This window comes from Sander vitreus, chromosome 20 (assembly GCF_031162955.1).
Source record: "Sander vitreus isolate 19-12246 chromosome 20, sanVit1, whole genome shotgun sequence".
Lineage (NCBI taxonomy): Eukaryota > Metazoa > Chordata > Actinopteri > Perciformes > Percidae > Sander > Sander vitreus.
Genome location: NC_135874.1, coordinates 6,582,083 through 6,608,038, shown reverse-complemented (window position 1 = coordinate 6,608,038; position 25,956 = coordinate 6,582,083). Strand labels below are relative to the sequence as shown.

The window sequence follows — 25,956 nt, the reverse complement described above, 5'->3', positions numbered from 1 at the left end:
AAAGAGCGCTCGTGCTTTTATTTGAGAGGTCTTTATTTGCGAGCTTTTTCAAGCAACAGAATGTAAAAAAAACAAAAAAACAGTGCATTTTATTAATAAAACCAAAGCATTCATCTTGCTAATGGTAAATTATAAAAAGGACTCCGCAAAGAAAAATAATTTCTCTGTTTTCAATTTGTAGATGCACAAGTGCTTTTCTGTCAGTTTTTGTTGAGAGCAGCTACAAAATAGGGCTTCTTCGACTAACCATTATTTTAATAATTAATGAATCTGCCAATTATGTATTGTCCTACCAACAGTCCAAAACACAAACATAATTCAGTTTACTATCACATTAAACAGAAAAAAGCAGCAAATCCTCACATTCTGCATTTTTGTTAGGAAAGAAAAAAGACTCAAATGATAAACCGACTTGCAAAATAGTTGCAGATGAATTTCCTGTCGATCAATGACTATGATTGATATGATCAATGATAGATTCATTATTAATGACTCAAAAATGTATTTAATTACCTGTAGCTCTGTTGCTTACATCTTGAAAATCTGGGTTTATAGCTTTGCTGCCTCTACAAGCAACAAAAGTAGAAAACAGTACTTAACACAAAAAAAAACAATACAAGAGTTGAACCTTTCTAAATGATAACTTACAGCTTTTAACAAAGATGTTTTGTGAGAAATCTCCAAACATGTCTTCCTATTGTAGTTACACACACGCTCCTCCTGTCAGTTGTTTAGAGAGTGTGCAAGGTGTTGATGGTGTGCTGTGTCTGTCTGCCGTTGCCAGGACGACCCCATGACCAACCTGAACACAGCCTTTGACGTGGCAGAGAAGTACCTGGACATCCCCAAGATGTTGGATGCAGAAGGTGAGGTGTGGGGCGGGGGCTAGTACAATGATGATGAGGAGAACAGACTTCTTCCTGTGTTCAAAGACCAAAGTACTCTCTCTCAGAAGTGATGCAAAGCTCCCTTCAGGACGTAGACGGGGTCTGCACCGCACAGTTTTTGTTTTATAAATTCCCAAAAAAAAAAAGCTGCAATCTGCCAGCGATTAGCCAGGTCTGCAAAGGTGTGAAAATGGGCAGAGCTTTTCTTGATATTCCTACTTACATTACATCTCTCTACAAGTTGACTGCTGAACCGCACCATTTGCCTCTGTGCTGGCAGCGGTGAGAGTTGAAGTGCTTTCAAAAGGAGACTAGGGTGGGTATCGGTGAAAACATTCCCATACCGGTACTGGAATTCAATACCGGTTCCTGAACGATACTTTTATTCAATACCAATTTTATAAAATTCATTTCAGCGAAATCAATGACAACATTTTACATTACGGTACAATTTCTTTCCGTTTACAACTATGTGACGCACACTGTAGTCAAGCCTCTCAAAATCCAACACACACGCGAGCCCTGTCTAGAGCTTTTCCTGCATGTCTCTACGGGAGGAGAGAGCCCTAGAGGAGACATAGATGAAGTTCTGAACAGGTAGGCTGCTCATTAATCTCTAGGCACCAATTTCTTTGAGAGATTATATTTTGGCCTTAACAGTCACACATGCAGCTGTGCACACAGAGGGAGACACACGTCCTTTTTCTACTGAATGTAAAATATGCAGTTCTCGCTCTACAAACAAATCAAAGCCTTTGGACGTCATCCTAAATCTTCAAACATGCTTTCTGCTTAGTATTGTGCTTGTAGACTTGCACAGTCTGTGTGTGTTCCAGTGTCTGAGACAGACTGCAAGGGCTAAATCAAATCCTCCCCGCTCGGCACATCTGGACAGTGACACAGCGTGTTTTTCTTTCCACTCTGGATGTTGTTTATGTGAAGAGCTGAACCCCAGCTCCACTTCCTGTTTCTTAATTAACCTGTGCTCAACCTCACCCTCCATTCCTCCGACCCCCCCCTTCTCTTCCCCGCAGACATTGTGGGCACTGCCCGTCCGGACGAGAAGGCCATCATGACCTACGTCTCTAGCTTCTACCACGCCTTCTCAGGCGCCCAGAAGGTATCCTGGATGCAGCGTCTCCTCCTTCTTCCGCTTCCTCCTCCTCACTCCTCTCCTCCCTCCTCCCTCATTGTTTCTACTTCCGGGTGTTTCTCCTAACGGTTCCCTTCTCTTTCTGCAGTGCACAACGCCCCCCTGCAGGGGTCACTCTACTTCACTTTCCGCATGGTTCACACCACCAAATGCATGATGGGACGACAACTCTGTTCTCAGAGGCAATGAGCACAAGTGTATTTCCGGTCTACCTGTTTTTTTTTTTTTACGGCACCACAGGCGAGCAAAATTCGCTCCTAATTAGCGGTTTGTTCCACTGAGCAGAAGCTGAGCGGAGCGGGAGGGGCGGCGAAGTTGCTCTGATAACTGATGGTGACTGCCTGTGATAAAAAGCCACGGGTGCTGACGGAGGGAAACGAATTAGTCTTGCATGCATTTAAATGGTTACATTCAGACATGAGAGTGACAGCTTAAATGGTGTGTAGAGGAACAAATGAAAATGAAATAAAAATTAAAAGTGGCAAGAAAAGGAGAGCAGCAAGCTGTCTCTTAATTTGAATGGATATGCGCTGTCTGGCTTAGGTAGGGAGTCTGTTTCCTTGTTTCTCTGCAGGGAAGAAGTGTTGTATCAGACCTTTCTCTGTTGGATAATGAATGTTTTGTCTGATAGTCTCAGCTGTATCTTTAGGCACAACAGAAACTCTGAGATTGTGCTGCGCAGAGACAGGGGAGAAACAGCGGAGCATCTCAAAGCAGAAGTTATATAAGAGCCAGGTTCATCATCTGAGAGGCCCAGCAGCAGTGAGAGTATTTCGACACAGCTGTGTTTAAGCAACTCGGATAATAAAAAAGATTCTGTCTGTTTACAGTGAAACTGGAGGGCGTGGAGAAACGTCAGCTGGACTCTAGTTTGCATCATAGATCTGAGAATGGCAGGTTCTTAAATTAAAACTTGATCAAGTTTAGTTTTAAAATACAAAGAAATACAAAGTTTGTAAGTTGAAAAAGTCCCCCCCTTCCATACAAAATTAATGATTAGAGAAAATGACTGACTGTTGACTGACTCCATCCTCCATATTTGACAGTTTTTGGCAGATAATAGATACCAGAACTGCTTGCGGCACTTGGCTTCAATGTGTTAAACTGAGCCGGAGCCTCCCAGCTACATAAATAAACTACATATTAATACATTTTCAAAAAACTTTATTTTCACTTTGCTCGTTCACTTCCCACTCCATATTCAGTGCCTGCTATCATCTGCTAACATTGAAATTGAGATTTCCTGAAAAACCAACCAACCTAGAGGTAGACTGGAGATGACTTGTGCCGCCACTGTTGCCTTCTCTTGTGATTGCGCCCCTGCTGGCCCTTTTGTCTCCGCACTCTTTTACTCTTGTGCATTTTTTTCTCTTCTCTGTCCTCTCTCCCCTTTCCTCTGTTCCCTGGGCAGATATCATTAGCACCTTGAGGCCAGATGAGAAGGCCGTCATGACTTATGTGTCGTGTTACTACCACGCGTTCTCAGGCAAGCAGAAGGTGAGAAATGAAATGGAAAAAAGAAATTCTGGCAGACAATGACCACAGTCGTTTTGACATCAATTGTTTTGGCTGCTTACATTTTGAACTCTCCAAAAAAAAAGACAACATCAGGCAATACAATATCTTAGTAATATGTCATTACTAAAGATTGAAAGATGCCATTTGTTTAGAAGTAAGTGTTCCTTTTTATCAGCCATTATACTGATGCTGTGAAATGTATATGTCACATTTTGAGGGCTCGGTTTTTAAAGCTGCTATAATCAATATTCTTGGATTAATTAACAATAGATAGAATACACTTTATTGTCCATGAGGGGAAATTTGTCTTGGGCATAGTGCTACAATCTGTTGCTTCACAACACAAACATGTAACAGAAAAAAACATTCTAAAATCAACATAAAAACATAATCTAAGATCATAAGGTCAACGAAGCATCTTAGCACATAAGTAAAGATGTGTAATGTGAGAGGGGAGAGGGGTCGCTCGTGGTGATAAACCCACAGACAATTATTCCAAAGTGTTTTAGCATCCTTCAGCCCATTGTTTCGGTTTTACAGTCCTACGGTCCTATCGTTTAGGCTTTCGTCATCCGGACTCAAGTCGCTTTTCTGTTGTCTCGGACTCGTCTTGGACTCGTTGGCGTTTGGACTCGGACTTAACTCCGGCATTGGCCTCGCAAAATATTCTAGTTGGTCTCGACCGAGTCCAGCACTATATGCTTTTGTTCTAAAGTAACTTCTTCCTTCAAAATAAAACCATTGATGAAGCGCGCTTGTTCAGAAAACAGGTATCGGTTTCATTCAGAATCCATCTAGAACAGGCATTGAGATTGGTCGCCTGGTATACACCTGGCTGCATCACATACCTCAATCATCAAGTATCAATCATTTTCATTTAGGCCACAGACACAATGTCAGCGAGCACTTTGTACTATGAATTCTTCAGGACAAGTAATAAGTTCAAGAATAGGAACATTTCCATTTTATATTTTAAGTAAATAATATGGCCTAATTTGATCCTATGTGCGTTACTCTGCACTTGCTTTTTGATTATTACAAATAATAAACCAAAATGATCATCTTAAAGTAGAAGATATACTGTCTCTCACATCACATAAATCATGAACAGGATAGTGAGTGGTCTGGAAGAGGATTCTTTTTTTTTTTTTGTCTCGGTATTGACTGTCTCATTTGGACTTGACTTGGACTCGACAAAGGTGGACTTGACTACAGCCCAGGTTTATGGTAACTGTTCTGGTTCCCTCTCACTGCTTTCACAGAGTTGTTTCCAGCTTCAGTGGGAAGCTGTTTTCAGCAACAACAAAACAAATCTCCAACAAACCCACTGTACACTACCTGCTCAGCACCAAATGGCAGACAGGCAAAGTTAGAGACTAGCTGGTGAACATAGTGGAGCATTTAGCAGCTAAAGAGCCAGATATTTTTCTCGGTTGTTGGTATTAAAACAGACCAGAGCTAAAAAAGGAGTGCGAATATTGGACTAAGATTCATCAGCTGGACACAAACACAGCTCCAAATGAACGATGTGTTCCTCCGATGTGTTTCCTCCTCCGTAACTGCTGGATATGTAAATAAGCGCCTGTATTTCTGGTCGATACACACTCATTTAAAAACATTAACCGGACCAAAACACACACACACACACACACACACACACACACACACACACACATACTGTTGTATATTGCTGATATCTTAACACTGAGCAGATCTGCTGAACTATGTATGTGCCTTGAATTGTCATAACTTAATACATTTCTATAGTGGGTGGCCCCGGTGGGAAACCAAACCCTCAGCACTTCCTTATCTGTGCGCTTTCAGCAGCATATTGATCCTTGATAAAGCGCCCAACCTTTCTCCTCTGCCAACATGAATACAGTTCTTACACTCTCAGAGGAATACATTATGCCAAAGACAGGCTAAATCCGCTAGAGATCTCTGCGGAGAATAAAAGAGACTTATCACACACACACAGGATATCCGCTAAGCCCCCTGTACTTAAAATCTTTATTAGGATCCACTTGTTAATGGAGCAGGAGTCTGGAAACCACTGCAGGCTGGCACAGAGCGCTGGCGTGGATCTCACACACTGTCTTAACGCCTCAGATTGCTCCCTCCAGGGCACACATTTCCCCAAAAACACCATCACTCCTACTTTTCCTTGTTGGCCTGACGTGGACATGAACATCCTCACGTTACCTTTGCAAAGAAAGGGTCAGTGTTAGTTTGTGCCTCTTATATATTATCTTACAGACCGTTTTAAGGGATTTACAGAAGTCTCAAAAAATGTTCTGTCCATCTGGATCAAAAAAATATAATAGTTTAATATAGTAAAAATGTTACATCTGTTTTCTAAAGTGTAACGCCAGAAATGAAATATCTTTCTCTGTTTTGTACATAAAAAACAAACAAAACATGACTTGACTGTTTTTAGGGGAATATAATTAATTATTTTAAAGGGATTTAGTGTTGCATACCTGGCAGTGTGGAGAAGGTCAGTCTAGTCTACATATGATATGATGTACTCTGAGCAAAAGAAGTGATGTAAGAAATAAGAAAAACCAACCTCGACAAGATTATGTGCAGGTGATGCAACTAGAAACACACTCACATCCAAAGGCTGGAACTTCACTGTAACTTAATTAAGTGTTTTGGTTACATTAAGTCAAACATAACCTCAAAGCTGCTCTAAAATATGGTAATGTGTAAATTTAATGTTATGATAATGTGTAACTGTTGTCTTCACAGCTTGTTTCTGCTGCCCCCAAGTGGCAAAAAAAAGAAAAGCTATTGCAGGTTTAAGTGCATAAATAAAATGTAAACAAATTTAATGGCTAGTCAAAAAGATTTATGAGGGTGGGGTTTAAGGACTCACGACCTTAGGATTTTTAAATCCTGGATAAATGCACCTGTCAATATAACTTTTTAATATTGTTTACCCCCACATACAGATTAAGCCAGGAGATGGGTCACTTCTGTCTACCATTTACCTTCTTTTAATTGTGCAGTTGACAGAAATGAATGATACTAGAAATAATTTGAAAACTACTGAAAGTGTTAGAAGGCCTTCTGGGTTTTTGAAAGACCATCAGATAATAAAAACCTGCTCATCTCTGTGATGAAAACATTATGATAGATAGATAGATAGATAGATAGATAGATAGATGAGAGAATCAGACTAGAGCTACTGTAGGTCCTTGGCTTCACAGATCAACTGTGAGATCCTTAATCAATCCTCCCACTGTCCTGTCTCTGCTACCTCTGATGTCAGGACAAAGTCATTCATAAAAGAGGTCCTGGCTGTCAGTAAACAGGCCCAGCGTGCAAACGTTTGCTCACAGAAGCACAACCTGCACATCCTGGCTCTCCTTTTAAGGCAGCTGGCCCGCTGCTCTCGGTGGAGCATGTGTCTCCAACCGAGCCAAGTTTCCCCCGTGATCTTCTGACAAAGGAGGCTGGAAGCAGTCCTCTGTGGGGGATGCCAGTCTCTCAGCTATGGAATGGGGTGGGCAGGAGATTTAAGTCTATCTCACTGTGTCTGCTCTTCTGAAAGGACACTTCCGCGATGTTGTATACCGCCTTTTAAATCAATGGATTTCCTTGTCAAGCTCTTTCCGAGAGAAATCGATAATGGTGCAGTTTGGGTTGATTCGTGACAGTCGCACATGGATTTCTTTCAATTTTGATATTCACTGGAGCACTTTAACTTCAACACTTTAAAAAGTTTCATATGGAGCTGAATATGCAACATTTCTGAGCTAAAAATCCACCACATATCCTCCTGACTTTGTGCAAGTTGCTTACATTTCTCTGTATATTTTTGCTCTGCTCTTGCTTTCAATGAGCCCTCCCTGACCACATTTACTCATCTTGAACCCAAAGGGTTAACTGACTCCACGTTGTCATGGAAACTCCGCTTCGCTCATGCATTGCTGGTCCAGTGATGAAGAGGCCAATGTGTAAGGAAGTGTTGTGTCATGGATGGAGCCCCTCTTTATCCCCACTGGGCCGTTTTTATTCCCCCAGGGATGCCTGGCTCTGCTGTTTCCCCGGGTCTCTGTACTGTATGTAGGCTGAGAGGCTAAAATAACCCGCTGCACTCTGCTGTTCTATTAAAAGACTGGTGCAGAGAGGAAGGTGCCCCTACACCTGACGACAGGTACAATATGATACAGCATGTCCTTGTTGAAGCTCCCTGGGTCTGGAAACCGACATTGGATTATTAAGACACAGAGACGACATCATACAGCAGCTGTCCTGTTTTTTTACCTGCTTGCAGCGTTGTCGCTGATCCATTGCTTCACCCCCAAAATGTCTCAATTGGGAAATCTTGGAGTGCTTGTGTAGGCAGCGTAGATGGATGGATGCAGTTTTAATAGCGGAAATGAATGAGTTTAAAATTAGCACCATCCATAAGCCAAATGCTGGTAAAATATGCAACAGCTGGTTGATTTGCTTCACTCAGCAGCCAAAAAACAACAATTGTAATCCATTGAGTGTCTGGTATAATTTGAACATTCACTAGCCATTTGGCTGCCGGACAAAAAAGTTAATTTTGAACCCTATCATATGCAACTATTACAAGAAAATGTCCTGCTTTAAATACAGAGCAGCACAATGTACTTAAGAATCAAAAGTAAAAGTACTCGTTATACATGACATTGTTAGGTTGTTAATTCTGATGGTTCTGTGTGTAAGCAGCATTTGAATTTAGTTTTGTAGCAGGTCAAAGGAGTTTCTACTTTATATACAGTTAGTTCAGCCCAGTGGTTCTCAACCTGGGGGTTGAGCCCCCTCAAAGCGTCATAAGAAAATCAAAGAGGTTGTGATATTATAAATGCGATAGGAAAGAAGTAAAAAGTTCTGCTGCACATTTGTATATATTTTTTGAAAACTCTTAATCTTTTCTTTATCTATTTACTTCTTTAAGCCATACAGAGTTAATTAAACGTGCAATATGTAATTTTCTGCCGCAAGGGGTCTCTCAATCAAAACAATGCATGTAAACACGGACTTTTGATGACGTTGTGGCGCTGCGTGGGATCGTGGGAGTTGTAGTTTTCATTGTTAACCAACATTGCCGATTTAAAAAATCTGTTCAAGGACGAGTTAATGAATTCAAGTCTTATTCTCATTACGTTTATTAACGTTTATGCATTTTAATGCAGAACTATTACATATGTTCCCTTTAAATAGAACTATCTGAGACGTTTAGGGATGACATCTAATCAAAACAACTCATCTGAAATGACTCCTCATGCAGTGCTTGTGTACAGCAGGCAGTGTAGATAGATGTGCATCTACATACCATTTTACTTGTTCATTACAGGTAAAGTGGTTTTGTCAGTGGTCACAAGCCAGAAAGGTTGGGAGCCACTGCTTTAACATATATTATATCATGTTTTTAATTTAAAATACACATACAGTACCTCAGAATTGTACTTAAGTTATTTTACTTCTTCCACCACTAAAAAGACTTTAACTTCATAGCCTCACACCAACTACACATGCATTATGCAGTACAGATGGTGCTCTCACACGGTTTCTCCCCTCGCCCTTGTCTTCCAGGCAGAGACGGCGGCCAACAGGATCTGCAAGGTGCTGGCTGTCAACCAAGAGAATGAGCAGCTGATGGAGGACTATGAGAAGCTGGCCACTGATGTGAGCACTCCCCGACTTTCTCCTATAATTGACCTGCACCTCCTCTGCTATTCTACCTCCCTGTTCTCCTTTTATTTAAGCCGCTCCCAGCCCCCGGGGGCATTTCCCAAAGTATTATTTTTTTAGATTAGTTGTTGTTTTTTACCACCTGGGAAGCCTTTGGTTTCAGTGCTAAAAGGATTTTGCAACAATTTTGATTATTTTTGATTAATCCTAATAAAGCCTTTATACGCACCTTTTTAGTAAATAGAATACTAAGCTATTAAAATAATAATTGTTGGCATCTTTTTATAAATCATTTTTTAAAGGCCCTGAACATCCTCACAGGTGTTTTCAGTTAATGTGGTTGATTAGACCTCTCCCCAGGACTGTGTGGGTGTGTCTAGACTGTGATGGATTGACATCTTTCTGAGTTACCTGTTAGCTTTGTTGTACCTGTATCACTCTTATTGGTAGAAAAGATATGTGACCTAATAAATTCCCATCAAAGCTCCGGCCCACCTTCAACCTGAGCAGAGGTCCAATCAGCTACAATACCTAAAAACCACCTATGTGGGTGTTCTGAGGCTTTATGTTAAACAGGCCAGTAAGCGTATCATTGTTGTTGTTTTTTTCACGAATAGGCTGATTTATATTTGCTAATAATATGTTATGACGTTTTCATTTTTGAAAAAACTTTCAATAAATTGACAATAATTTGGTGGCCCCCCTGCAGTAACTCTGAGGACCTCCTAAGGGATTTGTGAAGCCAAAATGCCAAATAGTTAATGGTTCCAGTTTCTCAAAGTTAAGGATTTGCTGCTTGTCTTTGTGTTATGTCACTATAAACTGAATATTTTGGGGTTTTGAACTTTTGGTTTGAACAACCCGACATTTAAACACATCAGGTTGCAAGAAATGAACCACTAACCAATTATCTCAACCTGTATTCTTTTCCCACTCATTTCAAACATGAATTACATCCACTACACCTCATTAATTCCTCTTTTCCTTTTATGTGCATGCTTCTCCTTTGCATCTACATTTTCTTTCCCTTGAATGGTACTTGTTTCTCCCCCATCTCCTCTCTCTTTAACACACACACACACACCCACACCCCCTCACCCTCAACACCCCAGCTGTTGGAGTGGATCCGGCGCACCATCCCCTGGCTGGAGAACCGCCTGCCCGAGAACACCATGCAGGCCATGCAGCAGAAGCTGGAGGACTTCCGAGATTACCGACGCCTCCACAAGCCGCCCAAAGTGCAGGAAAAGTGCCAGCTGGAGATCAACTTCAACACGCTGCAGACCAAGCTGAGGCTCAGCAACAGGCCCGCCTTCATGCCCTCGGAGGGAAAGATGGTCTCGGTAGGTCACAGACACTCGTAAAAGTACAAACAACAAAACAAAACAACGAAACAAAAAGTTATCGTGTTAAATAATCGCGATTTTAACATTGACCAAAATAATCATGATTATGATTTTTTTTTTCTTCATAATCGAGCAGCCCTGCTTGGCATGAATCATGTAGACATACGCGATGCCAGGGAACATTAGATCCCATGTTTAACCCGTGTCTCACTTGGTTGCTTGGTGAAATGTCCATCCAAATGTCCAAATATAGCAGAGAGTATCGTTACCTTTATAGGTGAAGCTGGAGAAGATGTGGCTAACGTCACCAGTGGCCACAACCCTGTTACTAAATACTTATATATATACTATACTAGTATATAATATATACTGTATATAGTATGTTCTTTTCTGCGCTCTTTTATTTTAATGTACAAATATATCATGTGAATAATTGCACAGTCACATCTGTTATAAAATTGAATGATCATACTCATTTAGTTCGCCACATCAACTTAAAAGGCGATATGTCAAAGTTGTGTTCACAGCTTGTTTGTGGCTGAAAAAAACCTGCATGCATGGCTGTCCTGAAAGGTCTATTGACAAAAATGTACAGCATGTATATGATATGAAAGCACAATAACCCCACCAGCAGGTTTTTTACGGAACAGATTTTCACTCTTTGCACTCATAGACCTATTTACACATGTTGCTATTCTTGTGTTCTTTTCTCCTTCTCTGTTTTTGGCAAGAAAAAATTCTCACATGTTCTTTCCTTTGCCCCGTACAGGACATTAACAATGCATGGGGAAATCTAGAGGGAGCAGAGAAGGGCTACGAGGAGTGGCTCCTCAATGAGATTCGCAGGCTGGAAAGACTCGACCACCTGGCGGAGAAATTCCGCCAGAAAGCAGCCATCCATGAAGCTTGGACTGCAGGTACTGAGGAGAAATACTCACTGCCTGAATATAAAGATCCAGCTTGTGTTCTAATCTCATATTACTCTCACATTGCCAGATCTATCTCCACAGCACTGTGGACTAAGGTCTGGCTAAACCACACATACATTCTGGGATAGGAGAAAAAAAAACACTGGGTTGTTTGCATTTCTTTAAACCGATCGCAGTTGTCTTGGACGGCGCTAAACTCCGGACGCAGCGACGGTGGCTCAGCAAAATAGTCTCGGGAAGAAACATGTTTTGGTGGAACTTTTGCACCCCGCAAAAGAAAACGCTACATACAATATTAAATCAAGTTAACTGTTCACACAATACACATACATGGTTAAACCTCATTTGCTCTTACCAGTGTATCGCCAGGTGTACTTCGTCCACAGCAATCCCACCAATCGGTCCCAAAATATCCCAGTTAGAGAGGAAATTCCGTTAACACATTCTTTATAAATCTTTACAATCATTCACAGAAAGAACCAATGTTAAAAAAAAAGATTACAGCCCATAAGTAATTGTCCTTTCTCACTTAAAGCTACATTGTGTAAGAATTTCTCCCAACTAGCGGTGAAATTGTATATGACAACCAACTGAATATTACTTTCTAGCCCCCCTTGGCTAACGTATTTTAAAGATGGAGGGGCAACATGGCGGCCGTCATTCGAGCGACTCGCTCCTATGTATTCTGAATGATTCTAAATGGCAGATTCTCCGCATACGAGAATACTTTGATTAGTTGGTGGAAGTAATTGCACATGAATGAGCACATATTTGTGAAAGAACAAAGGTTGTTTTTTTTTGCTAAGAATCAACTCAAAAAATTACACAATGAAAGTTTAACAAGCACTCTAAACAGACAGATCTCATTGTCTATAGATTTGACATACATGTTTTTGTCTTCACTTTGCTGGTACATTCTCTGCGTCTCCCCCTGCAGGTAAGGAGGACATGCTGCAGAAGCATGACTTTGAGACGGCCTCTCTGTCAGAGATCAAGGCCCTGCTGAAGAAACACGAGGCCTTCGAGAGCGATCTGGCGGCACATCAGGACCGCGTGGAGCAGATCGCTGCCATCGCACAGGAATTAAAGTGAGACACGATAAACGGGAGCAAAAAGTTTGTGCTGCTACCTTCTATTGATCAATAAAGGATAAAACAGAGTAGGATAGGTTGAGGGGTGCAATGTCAGTGCATCTGTTCTTCCATGGTTGCATTGATCATGTCACTGTCGCCATGTGTATCATTGTTTTAGTTGATCTCAAATGGTTTGTCAGGCGTATATTATTTTCATCATAAACATCAAAAGTCACTCTCTGGAGCTCTGGTTCAGTTAATTTGCAGATGTGAATGATGAAGCAGTGAACAAGTGAACAGAAATAAAGAAACCCAAACCTACCTGTAACTAGTAACTGAAAGAAAGCCTTTTAGGGAAATAGAAATGTCTCCCACCATAAACAAAGACACAGCCGGATCATAAAGTCATTAAAGTGCATCTAAGAAAGATGATGGTGAAAAGCAGCTTAACCGTTAGAGAACGGACCTCCCGCCGGTGTTTTACATGATCCTGTTCCAATCGATCTACAATAAAAACCATAACCGCTAGAGGAATTATTCTTTTAGCAGAAAGCTATGGCGTCCGTCTTCCGCCGCGTGACATTATATGCTCGTGATGATGTCACTACGTTATGTGACGTCCGGTGCAAAACCGTGTGACATCATTCTATTGCCGATGAAACTATTAAAACCTTCACACTCTGCTCATAAAAAAATGAGCATATCTCGAAAACCAAAAATTTTTTACAAGTTCTGGAGTGTTAAGAAATATTGTGTTCATGTTTCTACATTTAGAAATCTTTTGGACCAATGTTTTGTGTCTTTGTTTAGTCAAATTTGATGAAAACACATATCCGATTTTATGTTTCTGTTATTTATGACACAATTTCAATACTTCAATTAATTATAATGGTTTATTCACTTACATAACCTTTCAGCTTAGGTTGTACTGATTTTAGGGATATGATGCATTTGAAGATGTCTACATTGGTATTTTTTTGCTTATTGTGATGAAAATACCAATGTCGGCGCTGTCGGACCATTCTATTGCAGAGTTCATAGGGTTAAGGAAAAGAAAGTGTAAATGGAAGCTGCGGTGATGCAGGTGACGCTAATGCTAAGCTACCTCTTGTTCCCCGGTGTGTTTGTGTTCCAGTGAGCTGGACTACTACGACTCCCCCAGTGTGAACGCTCGCTGCCAGCGGATCTGTGACCAGTGGGACGCACTGGGAGCTCTGACCCAGAAACGCAGCGAGGCTCTGCAGGTGAGACCAATTTAGAAAGAGACTGGGGGGGGGATAAACGAGATACTGGAGAGTGTCTAACTTCTAAAATCACTTTTTTAGTTTCCTCTTTCCTTCTTGGTGCTGGTTAGAGCAGAAATAATGACACATTTAGAGATGAAATTGTTCTCGCTCGCAGAGGCTGAGAGGCTTGTAAGGAAATTTGATTTTCAGGATTCCCGCTGGCCTTGAAGATCCTTTTAAGATGGGAGATTTGAGATTTTTTTTTTATTTGTGAAAATACAGCATGACCCTCCCCCCAGATCCATCAGTATATGCCCCAGTTCTCTGGAAGATATGAATAAAACAAAGCTTCACAACAGGACTTTGAAGGGCATTTAAAAAGGCCTGTGATTGGGTGTGTTAACCTTGTTTGTTTTGTTATTAATGCTCAACAGAGAACTGAGAAGCTGCTTGAAACCATTGACCAACTGTACCTCGAGTTTGCCAAAAGAGCGGCTCCGTTCAACAACTGGATGGAGGGCGCCATGGAGGATCTGCAGGACACCTTTATCGTCCACACCATCGAAGAAATCCAGGTGAGCACAGAGAGGACCAGACGTCATTCACCATCGCATCATTAAAAGCAGTAACATGCAGAATGTGAACAGTTGTAGGGTTATGAACAAAAAGAATGAGATTTTATTCAATTTTGGGTTATTTGCTTTGAACGGCTTTGGACAGAGCCAGGCTAGCTGGTTGTCCCTGTTTATGCTAAGCTAACCTGACCAGTTTGTTACATTTCCCGGACAGATATGAGAGTGGTAACAGTCTTCTTATTCAACTCTCGACAAGAAAGCACAAAAACGTCAAACTTCTTTTAAGTCAAATGTTGGGAAGCATAGGAATCATATGGATTACTAACTTGTATGTTACTAGTCACATAAGTATGAAACCAAGGGCATATAGTAAGAACTGTAAATATAAAATATGTATATGTCATAAATGTGTGACCATTGCATGTACAACACATGGAATAACTAAGAACATGTACAGTAAATGTGTCAATAGCGCCTAACTGAAGACTAACATTTCCAGAACCAAGCTACAACATTTAGTGAAATATTATCTGTGCACAGTATCACTACTGTATATTAATGTGTTTTTGGTGTATTTTATCCTGGGATTTGAACACTGTGAAATCATACCATTGTCCTTCTGATTTTTAAATAAATACTATAGTTTGAAGACAGGGGAAGTACATTTCTCCTTTAGTTGTAAAAAAAAAGAAGTCTTTTAATGTTGCTTTAGATTTTCATTGTCTGTGTTTGTGTGTTGTGTCTTAGGGATTGAGCACAGCCCACGAGCAGTTCAAAGCCACGCTGCCAGAGGCGGACAAAGAGCGCCAGGCCATCCTGGGCATCCACAACGAGATTGCCAAGATCGTGCAGACCTATCATGTGAATATGGCTGGCACCAACCCCTACACCACCATCAACCCACAGGAGATCAACGCCAAATGGGACAAGGTAATACAAATCAATCACGAGCAAGGAAATACACACTTGGTTTTTACTCTATATTTATCCAAGGAAGATCTAATCCTGCAGTTCCATGTCTGCACAGTACAGACAGTCCTTTGGTTTGTTATACACAGACACACCAGTGGGATTGATTTTCTCATCTAACTCTCAGCAAGAAAATGAATAAACACATTTCTTTACTCTTTAATATATTTAAAGTGCTCATATTATGGTATTTTCAGGTTCATAATTGTATTTAGAGGTTATATCAGAATAGGTTTACATGGTTTAAGTATCAAAAAACACCATATATTTGTTGTACTGCACATTGCTGCAGCTCCTCTTTTCACCCTGTGTGTTGAGCTCTCTGTTTTAGCTACAGAGTGAGACATCTCACTTCTGTTCCATCTTTGTTGGGAGTCGCACATGCGCAGTAGCTAGGTAAGGACTACTAGCCAGTCAGAAGCAGAGTATGAGGGAGTGCCACGCTAGCAGCTAGGAGAGCATTATAACGTGTGTTACAAAGTGACCACGTTTGTCTCTGAAGTAAAGGCTGGACTACAATAGAGCTGTTTGGAGCAGTTTGTGAACAGTGTTTTCTGTTGGAGATGGTAAGTCCCTTTGGGGTGGACTTTGGCCTTTTTCACTTTGTTAACCTATAACATGCACAAAAAAGATATATAACACAATAAAGGTAAGGGGAAAAGCCAAAAAGCATAATATGAGCACTGCAACTTATATCCCATATCCTCTTTAAGATGTTGCAGCCTTTTATGTTTAACTGAAAATCCTAAATGATATTTTTGGCCCAGCTAGCGTTTTCTAAAAGGAGATTGTCTCTGTCATGAGTTTATTTATTTTAGGTTTATTTATCAAGGACAATGCACACTAATAACTATAATACAGGAATACATTTTGAATATGTCAGAGTTCAAGCCCCTCTGTGCACTCTGGTCGATGTGGACTCTAACAATTACATAAAATGAGCCTGGCTGTTACACTGCTCCCTGTTACTGCCAGCCCAAAGGTAGATACTGGGGGGGAGAATTTCAGTTTATGTTTAAGAGGCCTTCATCATTATGGAAAATGGCAAAAGTAGAAACAAAATACTATGTTTTCTGTCCATTCTAAGGTTCATTCTCCCGTCTTCATTAGCATCACATTAATGTGAATAATCACATTTGCCTCTCCTGCCTGCTGTAGGTCCGGCAGCTGGTGCCGCAGCGTGACCAGGCTCTGATCGAGGAACACGCCCGGCAGCAGAACAACGAGCGTCTGCGCCGACAGTTTGCCAACCAGGCCAACGTCATTGGGCCCTGGATCCAGAACAAGATGGAGGTCAGCGCAAACAAATGCCGACATTCAAAATGACCATGTTGTGCATTTTTATGTTTTAAGTCTTAAACTTTGCAAAGAAACTCTGGCACACTGTCTAACATGCAAAAATAAATGTAATAGCTGGCATTCTCAGTATGTAACATCATTTGCCTGAGGAAGGTCTAGTACGGAAACGTTGCCAGCTATTACATTTATTTTTGTTAGACACAAGTTGGACAGTGTGCGGGAGTTTCTTTGCAACTTTTGAGCTACTCGTCCCCCTTCTGACGCACCTGCCTCACGTTATAGATGTGCAAAGTATTTTTCTGTTTTAGTCTTAAGCTTACCAGTCCAAGTTTAAAATAAGAAGTGGTCAAACTTTCTGACTCCATTGTAATGTTTATCTCATGTGGTCACTGATGTGTCCAGGAAATGATATTAAGCTATGTGAAAACAGGCTGTTAATCGTTATAGTGCGGTATATAAGGTCTCTGTAAATTATATCAAATATCGTGATATGAGACTAGTTATTGTCTTAGATTTTGGATATCGTAACATGGCTTACTGTTAGTCTTTTCCTGGTTTAAAGGCTGCATTACAGTAGAGTGAAAACTTGCCAGAAAGTTTTAGCTGTTCTATTATTTGCCTTTACCCACTTTGTCATTGTATAAACATTATTTATTTATCTGAAATCTCATTGTGTAAATATTTTGCGAAAGCACCAACAGTCAACCCTACAATATGGTTGTAATATCAACATCGAGGTATTGGTCAAAAATATCGTGACATCTGATTTTTTTCCATATCGCCCAGCCCTAGTCTAGACCTACTCTATCTGTAAAGTGTCCTTAGATTTGACACTATAAATAAAGTTGAATTGAATACCTACATTAGATATGATAAGAATGTGTCTGTATTACAGTGTAGTGTAAGGGTAACTGATAAATGCCAGGCAGAAATGGTGTTTTTTTTTGGGAGGGGGGTCATTTATGTATATTCCTTTCATGTCCTCCACTATGCAAAACTGTGTTTGTGTGTGTGTGTGTGTGTGTGTGTGTAGGAGATCGGCCGCATCTCGATTGAGATGCACGGCACCCTGGAGGACCAGCTGACACACCTCCGCCAGTACGAGAAGAGCATTGTCAACTACAAGCCAAAGATCGACCAGCTGGAGGGAGACCACCAGCTCATTCAGGAAGCTCTCATCTTTGACAACAAGCACACCAACTACACCATGGAGGTAAAAACCCTGCAGCCAGGCTTTTTAATCACCAAACATAACAGAGAAAAGACTGGGATTGTTGTTGGTCTTGTTGACATAATCATCTGGCTGGACACTGCAAATACTTTTCATGCGTGGTTAAATGTTGCATTAGTGTCAGATGGTTGTGGTTTGCCACAGAGAACAAAGCAAAGGGTGGCAGGATGTTGAGACAACCACAGGAAAGAGTTTAATACGGAACCTTCCTGACGTTGCAGTTTACCATCCAGGCTCCAGTGTACTTAACTTTTTGTGGAAGTGCTGGAAAACTATAAACCCCCGCCTGCCTGCCTGCCATGAATTATTTTTACTGGCCAGTAGTTCAGATTCATCTTGTTATTGAAGCTCTGCACATCAACTGACCCATTTTCAAAGCTATTATGTAGGTCTGTATTGTGCTGAAGAAGTCAAATCCCAGTTATCTGATCCTCCATGCAGGTTAAATTAAACATTACTTTTTTTTCAAACCACTGTTTAACCCAAGGCTAAAAACCATCTAAAACCAATGCCTCTGAGACTCTTTTACTCTCTGTCTCTCTTCCTTTAACTTTCTCTCTCTCTCTTTCTCTCTTTCTCTCTTTCTCTCTCTCTCTCTCTCTCTGCCCCCTGCAGCACATCCGCGTGGGCTGGGAGCAGCTACTCACCACCATCGCCCGCACCATCAACGAAATCGAGAACCAGGTCTTGACGCGGGACGCCAAGGGCATCAGCCAGGAGCAGCTGAACGAGTACCGCGCTTCCTTCAACCACTTCGACAGGGTCAGTACTCAAACCATGTCCCGGTGGCGAGGAGAGGCGCTGTAGGTGCTACGCAGCTCATTTACATTATAGTGAGAAATGGGAAACAAAAAAGGTTTCATGTTATTGAAGGAATAGTTCGACATTTGGGAAACACTAGTGCAGTGCCCGTTTGGAGCCTGTTCGGAACGTTCCCAGTATGTGTTTTTTTCTTTTTGCACTGCTGAAATCATGATTTTATAAACGCGACATCGTCTGAAAAAAATCCCCTAAGACATAAGACAACAGCTGTGCTGAGAGTTCGGCTGTATTTACTTATAAAAATGATCCCACAGAGAGAAGGTTAGAAGCGAGAGAATGTCTTTCTTACTTTTCCTCCTGCACAGCGCACAGATCCTATCTGCAGAACTACACGATGCGCCCGCTACAGGACGCGGCCGTCGGCTCGCTGCTGCTCCCCAGTGAGAGAGAGAGAGTGTGAGAGAGAGTGAGAGAGCGAGAGAGAGAGAGAGCGCGCTCTCCCCAGGCACAATACTGGCATCTCTCTTCTACAGAAAGTCGCTAGTTGCTTTTTTGATCCCGCCCCTGCTGCTGTACAGAGGCTCGTAGGCTCTCCATTGGTAGCAGAGCCTTGCACCGCAATCAGCCGTCTAGGGATGTAGCAACTCCCCGACCCCGCTGCTGCTGTACTGCGCATGCGGGACACACACACACACACACACACACACACAAAAAAAATGCACACAGAGATTCATTGATTTATAGTTAGATGTTTATTCACTTTCTTGCCGAGAGAGTTAACGAGAAGATCCATGCCCTCTTCTCATCTAACTTTCAGCAGAAAAGTGAATAAGTGTATTTCCTAAAGTGTCAAACGTCTGCTTTAAAGATTAATGTAATAACTTCTGGCATGTGGAGTCACAGGTTTGTCTTTTATATATTTAGACCGCATCAACAAGGCAAAGAAGTTGAGGTGAGAATATGTCATTTCTGGGTCTGCCTGAAGTGTGGCTCACGGCAAACCTTTACTGACCCCTTTAAGCAGAAAAGATTTAGTGTGCCGTGTGTGTGTGTGTGTGTGTGTGTGTGTGTGTGTGTGTGTGTGTGTGTGTGTGTGTGTAATGCATCAGGCTGTGCATTGACCCTAATGCATCAGGCTGTGCATTGACCCTAACCGCTTGGTTGAAAAGAGACTTACAGTTCAGTCACACATCATTCGTCTTTAAAAGCTCGGGGGCTTTGAGGCATATGAAGGAAAATGGCAGCCAGACTCAGCCTCATGAAACAGCTGAAATCTTTTATTGTGACATACAAGAATATCTGCATTAAATAAGACAATAAATACAGAGCATGTAGAATGGAAATGAAGAATCATGAAACCGGCTTTCTTCCCTCTCACCCACCCCTCCTACCTCCAGAACCTAGTGTTTACACTGGGGCTCCCTGTGTCAGAAACAGCACCAATTATGGATGAGTTTTTATTTAGCTCCCCCCCCTCCCTCCTTCCTCCTCCACACCCCAGCTCTCCTGCTGACTCCGCCATTACATCATGCATTTTTCCAGAGCTGGCCATTTGTTAATCAATACCTGAGGTTGAGGATCGGAGCCCACAGGAAGCCGACTGTGAACCTGAACTTTTGTTTCATATTTCATTTCTACGGTATGGAATTGGGATGGGTGTTTAAGATTATTCATCATATCACCATTTCATAAACTTACTTAATTAGTTTAATAATCTAACGAAACTAAGCAACACATTAATCCACAGTGAAAATAATCTTTAGTAGAGCTGAAAAAATGAGTTGCTTAATCGATAGAAGCTTAATGCGAGCTGTTCTAAAACTCCACTAGTAATTTTAAGGAAAAATGGATAAAAAATGACTGGTTTCAGCTTCTCAATTGTAAATTATTTCCCCTTTTCTTAGTCCTGTATGGTATTAAACTGAATATATTTGGGTTTGGACTGTTGGTCAGACAAAATGAGACATTTTAAGAAGAAACACTTGAGCTTGATTTATACTTCTGTGTTAAATCTACGCCGTGGCTACGTACGTAGGTACGTGGAGACACGGACCTACGCCATAGCCTGACGCGCACCTCTGTAACGACACGTCGCTCGACCGTGGCTTGGTAGCGTTGCATTTCCCCCCGACTCATTTCCTGGTTCTCCTTCTCCACAAACAACATGAAATCAAGGAGAGGCTTAACTTTTCCTGGTACAGATTTCCCACCGTAGTCAGAAAGAACAGGGGAGACACTTTGTTTCTCTCACTATGACTCTAGAGTCAGTAATCGCTCCGAAGCTAATCACTTCACTCTCTCACTTTGTCCCTCGCTCTATCACGCACTCCCCACACACACACCCATGCCGGCTCGACGCACACACCGACGCAGTATAAGTATAAACTTCAGGCCACTTACGTAGACTACGGTGAAAGCTCCGCATGGAGCCTCCGCACAACCATAAATCACGCTTTAGGCTCTGGGAGCTTGTGATGAACATTTGTTTTGTTATTTGCTGACATCTAATAGGCCAAGCAACCAAAAAATAAATAGAGAAAATATTCAGTAGATGAATCGATAATGGAAAAAAAATCGTTAGTCGCAGCCCAAAGTATGTGTATCTACGTTTACGTCATATGAGTATATGGGAAAATGAATGTGATTGTATGAAGTGTTAAATGAAGCATTTTGCATTGATGATGCCCTTCTAAGAAAGCCTATTTTGTGATGTAAAGTACCATGTGCCATGGTTGATATGAACAACCCCACCGCAGGGCCCTGTAGTCTGCCTGCACTGCACATTAACGCCTCTGAATGCCTCGCCCAGCAGTGTGTTCACCTGCCACATCCTAATCAATATGCACTGTGTTCTCTGTTCTTTATCTCGTGCATGGCCCTCTCCCTTCACCCCCCACCCCCTCCCCCCCCCTCCCCCCTCTCACTTCCTTTTACCCCCTGTGCATGGTGCACTCCCTCCACCCCCCCCCCAACACCACCTCACCTACCTCCCCATCCCACCCCATTCACCGTCACTGACCCCGCTGTATGTGTTGCTGCATGGCCTCGCCTGGCACTGGCCCCCCCCACACCCCAGGACCACTCGGGCACTCTGGGCGCGGAGGAGTTCAAGGCCTGCCTGATCAGCCTGGGCTTCGATATCGCCAACGATGCACAGGTACTTACTCGTAGCCACACCTCTGCTGTAAGAGGTTTAACTGGTTTCTTTTTCTTTTTTTCTTTTGTACTTCCCCCCCCCCCCTGTACCTCTATCCTTTCCCTTATTCTCCCTCTATTCCCACCTTTTACTGCTCATCCCTCCGGTCTAAATTCCCTTTGTGATTTCCACAAACCTTGCAACGTCCACATTGTGGCTTGTTGTGTCTTTCCTCCTTAATTCGTCTCTTTGTTCATCCTTTACTCTTCCAACGATTTCCCTCCGCTATCCCTGCCACTCTGCATCTTTCTCCTTCTCCTCCTGGTTTCGTTTGTCCATCACGGACCTTGTAGAAGAGATCAGGAATCATGGACGCCGAAGACTTCAAAACCTGCCTTATCTCCGTTGGTTACAACCTGGTAAAGCCACGAGCACTCTTTAAGTATGAATGTTTGTTTGCGTGTAATTAACGAGACCAGTCGGAAGTGGTAATGGATAGATGTAACCTTCATTGTATGTATTATTATTATTGTTGTTGTTTCAGATTTAAAAAGATGGTTTATTTTCCATACTGTTCCATTTAAGGAATGTATTAGAATGCATGGTGATGCAAATTCAACAGTACCTCGACTTAATTCAAAAACAAGGAACAAGTTATATCTCTTGAGTGCAGATACCTGCCCTTTGTTGTGCGTTTTTGTGTGTTGCCGTGGGGACTGTCACCACGGCGACTGAGCCTCACAGTTCCTCTCTGTTGCCACCAGGGGGAGAACGAGTTCTCCCGCATCATGAGCATAGTGGATCCCAACCGGATGGGCATCGTCACCTTCCAGGCCTTCATTGACTTCATGTCGCGCGAGACGGCCGACACGGACACCGCCGACCAAGTCATGGCCTCCTTCAAAGTCCTGGCAGGGGATAAGGTACGGCCTTGTTGTTGTCTATATCTCAGCCTCTATCAAGCTGCTGAACTTCAACAGTAAATCTTAGCACATCAGAGCAAAGTGCAATAAATACACCAGCACTTTTTGCACTTTAATTACTACAGTCACTTTTTAAGATGTGGTATTGTCTGTACAGTCGTGTGTCCTTCCTTCATGTCCTAAGATGCTTTGTTGATCTTATGGTGTTTTTATGTTGATTTTAGAATAGTTTTTCTGTTACATGTTTGTATTGTTAAGCAACAGACTGTAGCACTATGCCCAAGACAAATTTCCCCTCAGGGACAATAAAGTGTATTCTATTCTATTCTCTATAATGACACAGAGTAGAAATTCCCACTGTGGATTAAGCTGATGAAGCAGATGAATGTTTAATACACGTTTAGGGTAGCAGAAAAGAGACACAGACATGAAGAAGCACAAATAAAAACACGGAAAAAGACTAAGCAGCACATTTAAAGCTTTTTACATTAACAATGAATCAAATGACTTTTTTATGTGAAAGCATCACCCAGCTCATTGTTTTGGTTTTCTGTTGTGGTTCACTCTCATAAGTGTCGTTTTGGGCGTGAAACGCAGCTGTTTCAGTGGATAAACACTCTAATAAAACCAGTGTACACTACCTGTCCCGCACCAAACAGCAGGCAGACAAAGTCACCGACTAGCTGGTGAACATAGTGGAGCATTTAGCAGCTAAAGAGCCAGATATTTCCCTCAGGAGTTGTTGGAGGCCAAAACCAATCTGAAAAGAGAGTGACTATTAGACTTACATTCATCAGGTGGCCAGAAACGCGACTGTAAATGAATGCTAATGTTTGCCATATCAACCTAAATGTGATTATACTGTATGTTCTGTAACATCTTGTTTCCACTGTCTCCAAGTGGCCAAAAAAATCAGTAAATGCAGGTTTTGAGATGTCTTTAAGGAGCCTGTTTAAATCTATTCACAACCACGGAATTTCAAAGCCAGAAAACTCTTCAGCTGCCAAATTATTCATTAAGTCCCTGATACCCTACAACAATGTATTTCTAACCACTAAAGGACAGAAATAAGAGCCCAGTTATACTTTCTTGATGTTACTCACACATCTGATAGAAATGGAGCAACAAAGACATCTCACTGGACTTCTTTTCCATGTTACCTTGACTTTTGTCTGCCGACTGCAGAGAGAAATATCTAAGTCTCTTTGGCTTGCCAGATGTTTGACTCATTTATTCCAGCACTCATTGTTTGTAGAATGGGCTCGACCGTAAAATGAGATGAAAGTGGCTGAAAGCGCCATTGCTCTGCAGATATGTAATAGTAACAACTCTTTCACATTACAGGGGATTTTTAGTTAAATGAAAAAAAAAAAAAAAAGTTTTAAAACAAAACAATATTTTTAATTTGTCCCATACAATTTGACAGTACAATGTAGTGAAATTGAATTACTGCATTTAACCCATCCCAAGTATTGGGAACAGTGGGCAGCTAAACATACAGCATGCAGGGAGCAACTTAGGGTTCAGGGCCTTGCTCAGGGACACTGACATGCCTGGGATCGATCCACCAATCTGGTGGTTGAGTGGCGACACCTCTATCTCCCTGCCACAAGCCACCCTACAGACGTATACATTTTTTAAATATTAAAACAAATCTAAATCCAGACACCTGCTCTTTATAATAATGAAAGATGGCGGCACGCATAGACGCAGCAGCTGAGTGCTCCCTGAAACTCTGTGTATGGATGCAGCTTGTATGGATGTGTACAGGGTTAAGTGAGTCCAAAGTCACTTACAGCCGAGAAGAACTATGCTTGTCCACATATTTTATTGACTGGGATGACTCTGCACTAGTGTATTAACATACATACATAGTGTATGTATTTGTGTATTTATTACTTTAAGTACTTTTTATATTCAGGTACGGCACATCAAATTTCGTTGTACACAAGCTTGTGCAATGACAAAGTATATTCTATTCTATTAAGCTCATTTCATTTCCCCAATGTCTCACCATCTGCTCCTTCTGAATATATAGATTGTGTATGTATATGTATGTAATATGTATTGATAGCATCCAGCCGCTTCTCTAACATTAAAAACATTTAATTTAATTTTCTCCTCCTCGACAGAATTACATTTTAGCTGATGAGCTGCGCCGGGAGCTGCCTCCAGACCAGGCGGAGTACTGCATGGCCCGCATGGCCCCCTACACGGGCCCCGACGCTGTGCCCGGAGCCCTCGACTACATGTCCTTCTCTACGGCTCTGTACGGAGAGAGCGACCTCTGAACACTCTGTCAGTCGTCCTGACTCGGGACCACCAGCCTACCCGCTCTGATCACCGCCACGTCCTCCGTCTGCTCCCTTTCACCAAACTCCTGTCCTACTATGCTCATTTTTTGTATGTCTCTGGCCTTATCTTTTTTTGTCATTATCCTCTGTCTCCTCCTTCCTCCCACCTCTCTATCCTCATCACTGCTCCCTCACATTCTGTCTCCGTTGTATTTGCTTCCCACGCAATGCAGCAGCTCTCCAGGTTTACAAAGAGGGAGAGAGAAAAAATGTTTTTCTGTTTTTATTTTGTTGTTGTCATTGTTTTTCTTCATAAAATGAATAAAGTTAACATATTTTATTATACTGAACAAAAAAAAGGTATTTTTCTTCACCTGATTGAAAATAAGACAAAAATTGTAATAAAGAAAAATTGCTATACTTTCTCTTCTTATTCTGTTTGCTACAGTGATCACTTATGTTTTTAATGTATTTACTTTGACAGTTGGTGCATTTAGCTGACTGAAAATCTAACGCCTATATCCTAAACTGTATTTATATATCCCTATGTCCCTGGAGAAGCAGGTAACAACAGGACCCACACTCATTGAAATGATAATGGTGGCCTAAGTACTCCCACAAGACATTAGTGATTACCTGCATCAAGAGAAGATGGAATTGAGGAAACTGGAGAGGATATGGTAGTGGTGTGTTGTACTTCTGTCCACTGTTAAAACCAGTTTTAACCAACCCCACAGATTTAACCTTCTGAGTGAAATCTGTGGGGACATTTTCTTCGGTTCAGCACTTTGTTCTGTTAGGAGTTTAAGATTATCATTATGGTAAATCAGGATTATGCATGTGTTAAGACACCAGTGTTTTTGCATGGTATTTTATACTTTGGAATGTGGTTAACTGTCCCACAGAAAAAAATACACTTTAACTGGGCCCCTCAACAAAATAGGGTCTCAAGATTTAAGACAGGT

The 25,956-nt window shown here is 41.7% G+C and overlaps 1 protein-coding gene across 3 annotated transcripts in view; it reads left to right on the top strand.

Annotated features, from left to right (window-relative positions):
* The window catches only part of actn1 (actinin, alpha 1), a 70,059-nt gene extending 44,648 nt beyond the window's left edge, over window positions 1-25,411 (top strand). Inside the window, exons 7-22 of one of the 3 annotated variants that reach the window (XM_078278353.1) lie at window positions 785-866; window positions 1,922-2,007; window positions 9,130-9,222; window positions 10,341-10,571; window positions 11,344-11,491; window positions 12,441-12,591; window positions 13,712-13,820; window positions 14,237-14,377; window positions 15,125-15,307; window positions 16,505-16,639; window positions 17,679-17,858; window positions 18,492-18,638; window positions 21,715-21,795; window positions 22,128-22,193; window positions 22,539-22,697; window positions 24,830-25,411. In XM_078278353.1, coding sequence (XP_078134479.1) covers window positions 785-866; window positions 1,922-2,007; window positions 9,130-9,222; window positions 10,341-10,571; window positions 11,344-11,491; window positions 12,441-12,591; window positions 13,712-13,820; window positions 14,237-14,377; window positions 15,125-15,307; window positions 16,505-16,639; window positions 17,679-17,858; window positions 18,492-18,638; window positions 21,715-21,795; window positions 22,128-22,193; window positions 22,539-22,697; window positions 24,830-24,988 — 2,151 coding nt within the window. In that variant the 3' untranslated portion in view covers window positions 24,989-25,411. The remainder of the gene's footprint in view (window positions 1-784; window positions 867-1,921; window positions 2,008-9,129; window positions 9,223-10,340; window positions 10,572-11,343; window positions 11,492-12,440; window positions 12,592-13,711; window positions 13,821-14,236; window positions 14,378-15,124; window positions 15,308-16,504; window positions 16,640-17,678; window positions 17,859-18,491; window positions 18,639-21,714; window positions 21,796-22,127; window positions 22,194-22,538; window positions 22,698-24,829) is intronic. The other 2 variants (XM_078278352.1, XM_078278351.1) reach the window with 2 other exon arrangements.
* Window positions 25,412-25,956: the final 545 nt, after the last annotated feature.